Genomic DNA, 14,298 nt, shown 5'->3' with positions numbered 1-14,298 from the left:
ACGTAATAATATTATTATTGTTATTATTATATATATATATATATATATATATATATAGAATTGCCAAAGGATTTATGGATTATCGGTGTGTTATGATCTATTACTAATGCCGTTTTATGAACCTTTACATTCATGAAACGTGGCATTAATATGCATTAACACGGTGATAAAACCTTTTGCTCATAAACCTTTAGGCGCCATTTTTTAAGAATATTTTTCTCTGATTCTATAATGAATCGGTAGTTGATAATTTTAGGTCTTATAGTAAAGTTGATTATTGAGAACTATCAGCTACCGACTTATTGTAGAATCAGCATAAATGTTCTATATATTTGTTTAGAATGTAGATGAACTTGCGATATGTTAACCTGAGTGTTGATCAATGCAGAAATGTGTTGATCCACCTGGGTTGCAGTGTGAGAGCTGCCTTTAATGCAGTATGTTCTTAATACTGCCATATCGAAAAATAACACTGTGCACTGCTTGTGCAGAATGCATAGAAGTAAGGTATATTCCATAAACTCTTTGTAGCCCATTGAGCGGTAACCATTGAGACAAACCATACCTAGTACAGTCTTCAAGATAAGCATATATTTTTAAAATTTTATATTTTATAAATACTAAACAATAAGTGATATTTGAGCAGTATGTATATAACACAGCTTAAGAATGAAAATTATTCTGTTATTCTAGATCTACAATTTGATTTGTGCTTAGTATTTTAGTGTAAATTTATGTATGTCTAGTCCTATAAACGTAAAAATCACTACATGATTTAATTCTTTTTTAAGTCTTGATATTAAATGAGATAGTAAAAATTAAATTGAAAGCATTAAGACTTGAGCACAAAGATAACCATAATGAATCATGGAACATAAGTTCAAAGTTGTAGCTATAAATTGACCAAAACATTGTGTGTTGACCTAAGATTACAATTCATGTTTCACGATTCATTTACGACCATCTTCAGCTGAGGCTCTTAACCTAATATTAGGTATGAGAAAAAGTTCGTGGCGTTTTTCATTAGATGGCATTAAAAAAACGCCACGAACTTTTTCTCACACCTAATATTTCATGTGTCATACAACAAATTTTTTTAAGTGTATTGAAACCGGAAACAATGAAAAGCGCAGACAATAGGAACAGAGAATAAGAGATTTCAACCTATCAGAAAGCATCCATTCTAGTATATATGTTTTCTGATAGGTTAAAATTTGTTATTTCCTGTTCTTATTGCTTGTGTTTTTCACTGTATACATTGGCTGCAGGACAGAGATTCTCGTATCTCTCTGTCCTGCAGCTAATCAAATAGACTTTACAAGCCTTGTCATACAACACATGAAATGTTGCCTTGTTCATAATACCATTACTTTTTTATCTAGAACGATAATGTTAATGAATTACTTTTATCATTACAATTTACAATTTTTATTATCTTTATATAAGGTGTAGTAAAAAGAAATCCATTATTTTTGCATGAAATTGAAGGCTTTATTTAGTATAGTTAGAATGATCCGATTTAGGTCAAATATGCACCGTTTTGTTTGATAACTTGTTGCCATTTTGAAGGTAATTCCATTATGCCTCTCTCATAGAAACCCTCGTCCCTATTAGCAAAAAACTGAGACAGTCGATTTTCACAAGCTTGAGGCGAATTTTTCACCAGCAAAATTATTCGTCATAGACAGGAATATGTGGTAATCACTTGGAGCCAAGTCCGAACTATAAGGTGGATACATAAGAACCTTCCAACCAAGCTCCCGGAGCTTCTGGCGAGTCACTATCGATGTGTGTGGCCTTGCGTTGTCCTGATGGAACACAATTCCTCTCCTATTGGCCAATGCTGGCCGCTTCTGGGTGATTGCTTTCTTCAGACGGTCCAATTGTTGACAGTACAGGTCCGAATTAAGAGTTTGGCCGTAGGGAAGCAGCTCATCAGTAGATGATTCCCTGCCAATTCTACCAAACACACAGCAAAACCTTCCTGGCCGTCCTGGCTGGCCACCGTTTGCGCCGGCTCACCGCGATTCGACCACGACCGTTTTCGCTTGACGTTGTCATAAGTGACCCACTTTTCATCACCAGTCACTATCCGCTTCAGAAATGAGTCGATTTTGTTGCGATTCGCAGATGGAAATTCGGTCCATGAGGTTTTTTTGCGTTAACTCGTGTGGCATCCATACATCGAGCTTTTTTTGTATCTAGCCTTATTCAAGTGATTCCAAACGGTTTTTTGGGCAATTGAAACAGTGCTTACATGACGGTCGGACTCGACGATTTCCATTATTTTATCGCCATTTTCGACAATTGGTCTTTCAGAGCGTGGTGCATCTTTGACATCCAAATTACCGGAACGGAATCGACGAAACCAAAATTGCGCGGGATTGGCTGTTACAGTATCAGGACCATAAACACTTCACATTTTCAGCCTGGCTTGCGTTTTCGTCTTTATCGAAGAAAAACTGTAAAATATAGCGTATTTTCTCTTTGCTGATGTCCATCTTTGACGCGCACTCAAATAATACTGAGTCAAGCAATCACAAAACTGTCTGAGAAGTTTTTTTTAGTAGGAAATCTTATCTTTTTAACGCCATCTAGCGTAATCCGATCGCACTACAACGCGAGATGCAGATTACTAAAATTATCTATTGGAAAAATAATGGATTTCTTTTTACTACACCTTATAATTACTGCATTATTTTTAATTGGCTAAAAAATAGAAATTTACTAGGTGTATAAGTTTAAATCCGCTGTTTGCTCATAGGTGGCATTAATGAACGTACAAAGCTACCCTGGGCACACAACACACTTTTTTATGTGTTTGACATCTGTTAACATTAATCAGTGTACATCATCAGCAATTTCATACAACAACATACATTTTTTCTTTCGTAATCATCTAGTTTTTTACTTAAAAAAAAGCATATGCGGGAAGTTTTGCTTTTCTGTTTCAATTTGAAAAAATCGGCTGCCGAATCGCATTGAACGCTTGTGGAGGCCTATGGCGACAATGCTTCATCGGAAACAACGTACAAAGATTGGTTTCGCCGGTTCAAAGACGACAAGGTTCATTTTGACAAGAAGTGTGAAAATCGGCTTAGGAAGGTTGAGGACATTGCAGGCTCTTTTGAACGAGGACGATACCCAATCGCAAAAAATGCTTGCCGAGCAATTGGGTGTTTCTCAAATAGCCATTTCCATGCGGCTACATGTCATGGGGAAGGTTCAAAATTCGGAAAATGGGTGCCGCATGAACTGAACGATAGGCAGATGGAGCGACATCAAAACACATGCCAAATTCTGCTTGCTAGACAAAAAAGAAAGTCGTTCCTGCATCGGATTGTGACAGGCGATGAAAAGTAGATCTATTTTCAAAATCCTAAACGCAAGAAATCTTGGGTTGATCCCGCCCAATCATCAACATCTTCCTCAAGACCAAATCGTTTTGGACGGAAGACGATGCTGTGCGTTTGGTGGGTTTAGGAAGGTGTCATCTACTACGAACTGTTAAAACCTGGTGAAATTGTTAATGCTCACCGCTACCACTTGATCAAATTGCATCGTACTCTGCGTGAAAAAAAGCCACATTATCGGAAAAGACATGACAAGTTAATTTTTCTCCACGACAACGCACCATTGCACACGTCAACAATGGTCCAAAACTACTTGGAGACACTCAATTGAGAAGAGCTACCTCATTCCGCTTATTCACCAAACCTGGCACCTTCTGACTATCACCTGTTTTCATCGATGAGCCACGAGCTCGCCGAGCGGCACTTCGATTCTTTCGAAAATGGCTTGATGAGTGTTTGCCTTGAAAGATGAGGAATTTTTTTGGCGTGGTATACACAAATTGCCCGAAAGATGTATAATTAGCGAGGAAAAATGTATAGTTAGCGAGGGCAAGTATTTCGAATAAATTTGTTTTTGCTTTTTAGGGAAAAAAAGTTTTTTTCTGGCTAAAAACAGCGGATTTAAGCTTATATATAAGCTTATGTATCAAAAATGTTTTGTAGTTCATTTCTTAGGCATAATATAATATTACCAGGTATGTAAATATGAAACCGGAATTTACCAATAGATGGCCATAACTGTCAATGTAGTTGCCGTCAGACGGCGCCATTTCCTTGTTCTGACATCTGACAAAGATTTTCAACTCACAACAATACAAGTTTCATACAACAGTATAGTTTGTAATAGCGTTGAACATGTCGAATTTTGTACCTGGAAACTACGATTTCTGGACAGCATTGATTTTCTGTTACCATTTGAAGAAAACTGCTGCAGAATCGCATCGAATGCTTGTCGAAGCTTACGGTGAGCATGCTCTTGGTAAATCACAGTGCTTTGAGTGTTTAAAAAATTCAAAAGTGGCGATTTTGATGTGAGAAACAAAGAACGTGGAAAACCACCGAAAAAGTTAGAAGACAGCGAATTGCAAGCATTGTTGGATGAGGATGACGCTCAAACTCAACAACAACTCGCAGATCAATTGAATATGACACGAGAAGCCGTCTCCATTTGAAATCCATGGGAAAGATCCAGAAGATGGGAAAATGGATTCCACATAAACTGAATGAAAGACAGCAGGAAAACCGAAAAATCACTTGCGAAATCCTCGCCAGGTACAAAAGAAAGTCATTTCTCCATCGAATTGTGATTGGCGATGAAAAGTGGATATATTTTGAGAATCATAAGCGTAAAAGATCATGGGTAACTCTAGGCGAACTAGCGACATCGACTGCAAGGCCAAATCGCTATGGACGGAAAACAATGCTCTGTGTTTGGTGGGATTAGAAAGGTGATCTATTATGAGCTGCTAAAACTGGCTAAAACCTGGCGAAACCGTTAATACTGAACGCTACCGACAACAAATGACCAATTTGAATCAAGCTTTGTGTGAAAAACGACCGAAATATCAAAAAAGGCAACACAAAGTGATTTTGCTTCATGATAATGCACCATCACACACAGCAAAACTGGTCAAGGAAACGATTGAAGCATTTGGTTGGGAAATACTTTCGCATGCGGCTACTCACCAGACTTGGCTCCGTCCGATTACCACTTATTTGCATCGATAGGACACACACTTGCTCAGCAGCGCTTCATTTCTTATGAAGATGTACGAAAATGACTAGATGACTGGTTTGGCTCAAAAGAGCAACAATTTTTTTGGCGTGGCATCCACAAATTATCAAACAGGTGGAAAAAATGTATAGCTACCGATGGGCAATTCTTCGAATAAAATATTTTTTATCATTTTCATGCAATAAACGTGTATTTTCTATAAAAAAATTCCAGTTTCATATTTACATACCTGGTAATATTCTGAGTCACTGCCAATGCTGAAAATTTGTATATATGTATATATAACATTAACTATAAATTTTTATTACAAAAGGTCTTTCAATAAGAACGCTCGATTTTTAAATGTAAATAAAACAAGTTGTGTGTGAAATATCTACAAATTTTTTTTATTTGAAAGAATATTTTATGGCATTAAGTATGGAATGTAACGTCGCTCAAATGTCTGCCGCGGCTTTATTTGGTGACACGTATTCGGGCGATCCAATTTTCGATGACTTTCTCGCATAAATCTGGCTGAATTTGCTGGATGGCGTTTGTTATGTGACTTGACTTTGAGAGCATCAATTGTTTGCGATTTATTCATATAGACCTACGATTTAAGATAGTCCCGAAGGAAGAAATCTAAAGGCGTTAAATCGCACGATCTCCGTGGCCAGTTCACGTCGCTGCCGCGCGAAATAACCATGTCCTCAAATCGCTCGTGCAGAATGTCCATCGTAGCATGCAGTGTAGCACCATCCTGTTGGAATCACATGTTATCGGTATCCATATCGTCCATTTTAGGCCACAAGAAGTTGCTTATCATCGATCTGTAGCGCTCGCCCGCAACGTTTGACGGCAACGCTCGCTTCATTTTGGAAGAAGGACCGTTGATTCCGCCAGAAAATCCGCACCAAACAATGACTTTTTCGGGATGCATTTGGAACTGGTGTATCTCGCGTGGATTGATATCGTCCCAAATTTGCCAATTTTGCTTGTTCACATATCCATTCATCCAAAAATGGGCCTCTCATCGCTAAGGATGATTTGTTTGGGGAAATTTGGATTAACTTCCAACTGCTCCAGAACCCAATCAGCGAACACACGGCGTTGTCTATGGTCGTTTACCTTAAGTTCCTGGGTCAGTTGAATTTTATAGAGGTGCAGACCCAAGTCTCGACGCAAAATTCGCCAAGTTGAAGTCGCAGAAAGGCCAGTTCTTGTGAACGACGAGAGATTGACCGCCTCAGGTTTTCCCATACACTCTCACGCACAGCAGCGTTTTCAGCAGACTTTGCATTTCGGCGATGTACTGGTGTTGGCTGATTATTTATCGAACCGGTTGACTCGAATTTAGCAACCAAACATAATTGAATCGGCAGGACGGTTGTGGCGAGGATAAAAATCACGTAATGCGCGGAGCGTTTCTCGAAAGGAGCACTGATTTTGATAATAAAATTTTATGATTTGCACACGTTGCTCAACACTATGACCTTCCATGGTGATTTGTCGTACACTAAACAATTCACAACAAATTTGACAGATGTCACTTTACAACATGACTACTATGATCTAACAAATTTCGAGCGTTCCCTATTGAAAGACCCTATATATTATATACAATGAAAATTGTAATCGTAACGATAACTTATTACTTTTATGAAATTCTCAACCTGTTAATAAACATTTTAAAATATTAAAGAATTTATTACAAAAATAAATTTTAATTTTTTTTATAGAGGTGAATAAGAAGGAGATTGTGGAAGCTGTTACTATCCTCGAAACTCCACCGATGATTGTTGTTGGTCTTGTTGGATACATTGAAACACCACATGGACTTAGAGCGCTTGCCACTATCTGGGCGGAACATTTGTCAGAAGATTGCCGCAGACGTTTCTACAAGAATTGGTTAGTAGAAACTATTTAAAATATTTAAAATGATCGTTCATTTTGACTTTAAAATTGTATGAATTGCGATGTGTTAACTTGGATGTTGATCAGTGCGGAAACGTATTGATCCATCTGGGTTGCAGTGCAAGAGCTGCTTTCAATGCAGTAAGTTCTCAAGACTGCCATGTCGAAAAAAAACTGTGCTCTGTTTATGCAGAATGCATGGAAACAAGGTATATTCCATAGACTTTTTGGAGCCTATTAGGCAGTGACCATTGAGACAAACCATACCTAGTACAGTTCTCTATTCTTCTCTTAATTCTCATTATACAAATACCATTATTTTACATACACGGTACTAAAATTATCACATCAGCTCTCCGCTCACACGATGAGAGTAATCATTTGGATGTGGCCATTAAAGCCTTGGTTTTTAATGGGCTAGTCCAAGAAATGTGTTCAGTCTCCACTCATTACGATGAGACTGGCACGTTGCAGAGATATTTAGGTATATGCAAGACACATGCATAGATGGGCATTGCAATTGATTTTCCGATAGGTATAAGAGCAAGAAGAAGGCATTTACGAAAGCATCGAAGAAATGGCAAGATGACCTCGGCCGCAAGTCCATTGAGGCTGATCTCAAGAAGATCAAGAAATATTGCAGTGTCATTCGCATCATCGCTCATACTCAGGTAACTAGATTATGCAACGATATTAAAATATTAGATACATTTGTGATGATAACACTATTATAAAGTTTTTGTTCCTTAACTCAATGATTATTCTTGTATATTTTTTAGCTACTGAAAAAGAATAAAAAATTAAGAAAGTTCCATGGACCATAGATTTTGAGAATTAAATTTTTTTTTTTTTTTCGTAAAACAAAATTTAAAATAATTTACAACTTTTTTTCTTATAAAGTAAAATACATAAAAAAACACATAAATCACTATTCAAATTGTGTTGAAAAACAAAAACCTTGTTAATCAATATTTAATATATTGTCATTATTTTTGATTTTAAAAATAATATTAATAAATTTTATTATTTCAAATATTTTGCTTAAATTGTAATAAACGATAAAAGAAACTTCACATGCCATCACATTTACTTTTATATATTTTCAAAAAATATGTGAATTTCTTATAACACGTATTACAAATTTGCATTATTATGCAAGAGATTGAAAGTAGAATTTCTACAAATTGAAGTTATGGAATTTTTTAAAAGCTTTTTTTTTAAGTATGAAAAGATTTACTACTTATAAGTCATTTTCTGTGGAAATAGTATGCACTTTTGGAAACTAAAAGTGAAATAGGATAGATATATGTTTGATATTTGGTGAAAGTAAGAAAAAGAATTCTAGTGCAATGAAGAAATAAAAAAAACAGATTGTCTTGTTGAAAAATAAATAAATGATCAAAATTAGTTGCACTGTATAATTTATTCTTTTCATTGTCTTTTAGATGAAACTGCTGAGGCAGCGTCAAAAGAAAGCCCATATAATGGAAATCCAATTGAACGGCGGCACCATTGAAGATAAGGTGCAATGGGCGCGCGAACATTTGGAGAAACCTGTGCCTATTAGTAGCGTGTTCGCTTCTGACGAAATGATCGATGTAATTGGAGTTACCAAGGGAAAGGGCTACAAAGGTACATTCCTCTATATATGTATGTGTTGTGTGTGTTGTTTGTCCCCCCTCTTCCCCTGCTTCGAAATTGCCGCTTTTTGGCACAACCACCCTGTTTTGGACCTAACACACACATACACACACTCTGAAAAGCATGCTTTTAAGAAAGTACTTAGGACTGTATGATGAAAAAAGCATGACGTGCACTTATCTGATTATCTTGAGGATAATACCATGCTGCCTTCCTACTGAAGTCCTTAACCATTGAAGATAACTAATTATGAATCGAATATAGCTATCATCCTTATTCGACAAGTGCGCGTGATTTTTAAAAAATATTAACATTTTTCTCGCTTTTTGCAGGCGTTACATCCAGGTGGCACACGAAGAAATTGCCGCGTAAGACTCACAAGGGTTTGAGGAAAGTTGCCTGTATTGGTGCGTGGCATCCCAGCCGCGTGTCTTTCACTGTTGCGCGCGCGGGTCAGAAAGGATATCACCATCGCACTGAGATGAACAAAAAGATCTATAGAATCGGACAAGGCATCCATACTAAGGATGGCAAGGTAATCATCACTTTGGATTCATAAATTATTAGTGCCTCTTCCCCTATGTCGATCTTTGGAATATAAGAAAAGGATTGATTTAAAGAGGCGAATATGAACGTTACTTGTTCATAGTACCTAATGCATAATTTACACATTAGTGTTTTAGGCCTCCAAGACAAGTTACAAGGTTATAGTTTGTGAACTATTCGTTGAAAATGATTGATTGGAATTTATATTTATTATGACGTCTATTTGCATTTGTAGATTGTGAAGAACAATGCTTCGACAGAGTATGATCTCACTGACAAGAGCATTACACCTATGGGTGGCTTTCCGCATTACGGTGAAGTTAACAATGACTTCATTATGATCAAGGGATGTTGCATGGGTCCGAAGAAGCGCGTGATTACACTGAGGAAGGTAAAGATGATATCAACGAACAATGATACATTATTCTGCTTTATATGATGAATTTCTATAGAGCTTTTAATATTATTGATAATTACGATGATAATTAAATGATAGGACTGATGAAATATATTTGATATTATATTAATAGATATTTACAAGCGTATTTTTAACATAAAAATGTTGTATCTTACAGTCTTTATTGGTGCATACCAAGAGATCAGCGTTGGAGAAGATCAATCTTAAGTTCATCGATACTAGCTCCAAATTCGGACACGGTCGTTTCCAGACCGCCGTCGATAAAGCCTCCTTCATGGGACAACTCAAGAAGGATCGTCTACGTGAAGAAGAGGCGCGTACAGTCGGTATACCGGCCGCACCGCCGGCGCAGTAAAACTATGTTCTACTAATTTACGAGAAAAAAAAATATAGATTTTTGAAGAATCTTACAAACTGGTTTTTATACATATTTATATATGTTTGTCCCTTTGCATTTTCTCCTGTATATTTATATCCTTTGAAAAGACAGATTCTATAATTCTTAAATAGCAATACTAATACATTATTGCGCATATTACATTGCACATAAAAAAAACATGTGCGACAATAATATAACGCAATATCGAACTGTCCATTAAAAAATAATAGATCTATTCGCGTTGCTTACATTTTATACTTGTTTTTGCTTCTTCTTTCTTTAATGACCGAATATTTTTTTGATTCGAATAATACGAACAGATCTAAGGATTACAGATTATGGAGTATTGAAGTTCTAAGTAATGAATTACAAACTTTTTTTTTATTCCTCTGAAATTTATATTTATATAAAGATATATGTATAAAAAGCGAAATTATTTTTTTCTCCGTAATTGCTTTTAAGTTTTTGATTTATTTCTTATTTGTATGTATACTGATTTCTCTCTTACATTTTCCTCTGTTATTGTTATTACTGTAATTATGGTTTCTTCCACTGTAAGTACCAAGCAATACGAAGTAACGACTATGAATCGCGCAGTGTCGCTTGTATCGCATATGATTGTGACATCACGTAACGCGTTTCGTGTCGCTAGTGCGTAAGAATAATCTTACGAGAAGAGTATTGATTGTTGCCGATTTTTTTTATTCAGCCTAGTTAAAAATTATGGCAGAACAAGAAAACCTTCTTTACAGACTTATGAATTCTGTAATTTATGTGCTGGATGCGCCAGTCACCTATGTACGAGGTATTATCTAATCGTGGTTGTGTTGTTCCTCTCTCGTAACCTCTTAGGCTACGAAATTCCAAAATTCCATCCACTCTGAGGAAGATTTTACTCTATACATTATAGTATATGTGTTACATGTGTATTATATATTTCGAATAAAAAATTTTCCTCGGAGAGAACGTTTTGGAATGTATCCCTAAATGAACGTCTTTCATTGCAGAAAAATTAGTAGTACCGAATCAAAAGAAATATCCATGGTATCATCAACAATACCGTCGTGTGCCGACGATCGATGAGTGTTACATGGATGACATGGTCTGTTATACCGAGGCAGATTGTCAATTTAAACGCGATAAGTAAATAAAAGTTTTATGAGGCATTAAAGCCTGTCCTACAATGTGCTTTTTGTTTCTAGTTTCTTGTTTTTTGCTATTTTTTATATCTTGTCTTTTTGCTTCTTATTCAGTTTTTTTTATTTTATATCGCCTGAGATAAAGCCTATTCTACAATGTGCTTTTTGTTTCTTATTTCTTTTGTTATTTTTTACATCTTTTTGTTTCTTATCCAGTTTTTTGTTTTATATCGCCTGAGATAAAAGTTAACGAACTTCGAAAGAAATAAATACGTAGCAAAAAATACAATTGTTGATAAAACGGTTATAAAGGAGAAAAAAGCAAAAGATAAAATATAATAAACAGGAAATAAACAATTGCACTTCTTGCTATGTATTTCGATTCCTGTTTCTTTCAAGTTCGTTCGTTAACTTTTATTTGACGACATAAAAAAAATATGATAAGAAGCAAAAAGACAAGGTGTAAAAATAGCAAGAAGTAGAAAAACACATTGTAGAATAGGCTTTAGTAGTACGAAGCGAAAGTGGCAAAAATTTTTTTCAGAATTTTTTATGAATATTAGAACATTTTTCAAAAGTGTCAAGAAAGTCTACATCTTTTCTAAAATTCTTTCTATGTAAAATCTGAAATATTTAAGATTCTAATAAAATCTTCAAAATTTGAAAAAGTTTTAAAATATTTTTTCAGACATAAACTGAAAAATTTTAGAGAAATTTTATTTTACAATTCACAAAATTCCCTCCTTCCCAAAAAAGATGAAGAGAAGAATTTTCTCAGTCTTTTTCAAGTGTTTGAATTCGTATAAAAATTCTGAGAATGTTTGCCACACAGAGTAATGATTGCTCCTTTCCCTGATTGCTCCTTTCTTCTTGTTATTGTTTTTCCTTATTTCTTTTTTAGAGAAGTAGAAGATCAAATTTTGTTTATTCTAAGAAGTCGATATGAACAGTGTGCCGTCTATCACGGCGAAGATGTACATTTATGCGATCCTATAAGGAAAACTTACGATGACGCGGCTGTTGCTTGGTTCATAAAATGTGAGTATGCATTCGTGATGAAAATTATGGTATGGAAATTACAGATAAATTAAATATAATACAAACAAATTTGAATCTTTGACAATTGTGATTCAAATTGTTTCTCATAAGCAAAACAATTGTATCTTCTCACATTTTTTATAAAGATTTACATCAAATATATTTCTTTAACTATTTTTAAAAATAAAAACATAGAATAACTCTCGAGAATGTCAAATAAGATAAAAAACATCTCGGGCTAATGAGTTTTAGCGCGATTAATGCAAAAACAGTTATCGAATTTCGAACTTACAAATATTTAATAATTAATAAAATGAATAATGATACAGACATAATTACATTCGAATATTGACCTTCGAGAAGCGTTTCACATCTTATTCATTAAAATATTAAAATTCAGCGGATTTCTTGAAATTTGGACAATGTGGCAAAATGGAATTTTATCAGCTCGTTCTTTGCCATGTCAATGCATTAGAGAATGAAATCGAATCATCGCTCGCCTATTTGGCAAGAGTTAGAAGTAGGAATGTAATTGTAAACTCAACACATGGCTCGAAATGAACCCGAAACGTTTCTATCATTATTCACGTTTTAAATATTTGTAAATAGAAATATTTGTAAATAGTAATTAGAAATTCGATAACTGTCTTCGCACTAAAACTCTCATTAGCCCGAGTTATTTTTTATCTTATTTAACTACTTTTAAATTTTAAGAATTTATGTTAATTTTTCCTTTTTCTCTGTAACTGCTCTTAAATTAAAAAAATTATATTAATTGTATTTTTTTATTTTTACAACTGCTTTTAAATTTTAAACTTATTTGATAGTCAAATTTTGCATTTTTTAATTTTATCAGCGAATCTAATGTGAAAAAAGAATCTTTATTACTGGAAGAGTTTTAGAGATTCTAAAAAATATGTAGTTTATAATCACTTACACCAATCAAACACCCAGAAAGAAGTGAAAGACTATCGTAGAGTATTGTCAAATCTAGCTTAATATAATATATATATATAAATATAAATATAATTCCAAAGAATTGACATTTTTATTTAGCTTATTTTCTCAAATGTGCAGACGGTGAAATGGGAGTAGGTTTAAACGCAAAAAATGCATACATGAAGCAGAAACATCGTATGATCTGGGAGCGCCGTCACGGACCAGTAGGTACTGGCATGAAACAACAACCAAACAATGCGTAGCATACTTGAACCGGCATTGTAGCTGATTATATGAATTTAATGGCAAACGCATTCGTACATTATGGATCTGAATTGCATGTTTGCTTAATATGTACAGATGTGTTGTGATTTAAAGACGACGGGATAATAAAAATAATTTATCAGAATTTTAATCTCTCATTTGTAATCTCTATAACAATCTTCCGTATCTTATAACGATATATATAAAACCACACAGCGTGCATCGACAGCAAATCTTTGAATATTGCATGAATCAATATATCTTTCCTTTTATTTCTTCATTGTACAATATATAAAAAGATTATACCTATTGTACATGTATATCAAATTAATTTATGAAATATTCATTTAGACACGATTCCATCGATGATTTATACATTACAATTTCTTTTGTTTTTTTATTATGATAAAATCATCCTATATAATATATATGAATTTTCATTTATACAGTTTTCCTCCGTTTTGACATCATATTTTAACCAGATTATTCATCCGTTATTTAAAATGCCAAAAACAAATTTGAATACGCATAAAACTTATTTAGCGTTTAGGCATTTAGAACATAAGACAATCTCATGTACCATACACGATGGCACACATTTAATACACAAACTTAAAATACTTCCAACTATTTGAATGAATTAAAAGTTTCCTTCTACAGGACACATACGCATAGAAATTTCTTTTTTTTAAGCAAATATAAAATACATAGAATTCATTATTATGCATAAATATACAACACGTAACGAAACCATTTCTTTTAATAGGAATAAATTAACAAAATATTTAAAAAAGTCATGAATACTACACGATCTTCGTAACTATCTAATACCTGACGTTCGACTGTCATACTTAACACGTATCCGAATTTTTCAGTGATCCAAGAGATGAAGATGAACATTACGTATACCTTTCTCCTCCTCCTCCTCTCTCTCTCTCTCTCTCTCTCTCTCT

General features: G+C 34.5%; 2 protein-coding genes across 2 annotated transcripts in view; both read left to right on the top strand.

Annotated features, from left to right (window-relative positions):
* Nucleotides 1-10,000, top strand: part of LOC105626889 (60S ribosomal protein L3) — a 10,395-nt gene extending 395 nt beyond the window's left edge. The window contains exons 2-7 of the mRNA XM_012208179.1: nt 6,807-6,975; nt 7,517-7,652; nt 8,427-8,613; nt 8,955-9,157; nt 9,404-9,559; nt 9,744-10,000. Of these exons, the coding sequence (XP_012063569.1) occupies nt 6,807-6,975; nt 7,517-7,652; nt 8,427-8,613; nt 8,955-9,157; nt 9,404-9,559; nt 9,744-9,941 (1,049 nt within the window). The 3' untranslated portion in view covers nt 9,942-10,000. The remainder of the gene's footprint in view (nt 1-6,806; nt 6,976-7,516; nt 7,653-8,426; nt 8,614-8,954; nt 9,158-9,403; nt 9,560-9,743) is intronic.
* A 688-nt stretch (nt 10,001-10,688) lies between these two features.
* LOC105626888 (NADH dehydrogenase [ubiquinone] 1 beta subcomplex subunit 10) lies at nt 10,689-13,490 on the top strand. The gene is made up of 4 exons (XM_012208178.1): nt 10,689-10,770; nt 10,973-11,108; nt 12,006-12,142; nt 13,220-13,490. Exons 1-4 carry the CDS (start codon nt 10,689-10,691, stop codon nt 13,342-13,344), a joined length of 480 nt encoding a protein of 159 aa, XP_012063568.1. The 3' UTR covers nt 13,345-13,490.
* Nucleotides 13,491-14,298: the final 808 nt, after the last annotated feature.

Source organism: Atta cephalotes, assembly GCF_000143395.1.
Source record: "Atta cephalotes unplaced genomic scaffold scaffold00007, whole genome shotgun sequence".
NCBI lineage: Eukaryota > Metazoa > Arthropoda > Insecta > Hymenoptera > Formicidae > Atta > Atta cephalotes.
Note: the sequence above shows the minus strand (reverse complement) of the source record. Positions and strands in the feature narration are given on the sequence as shown.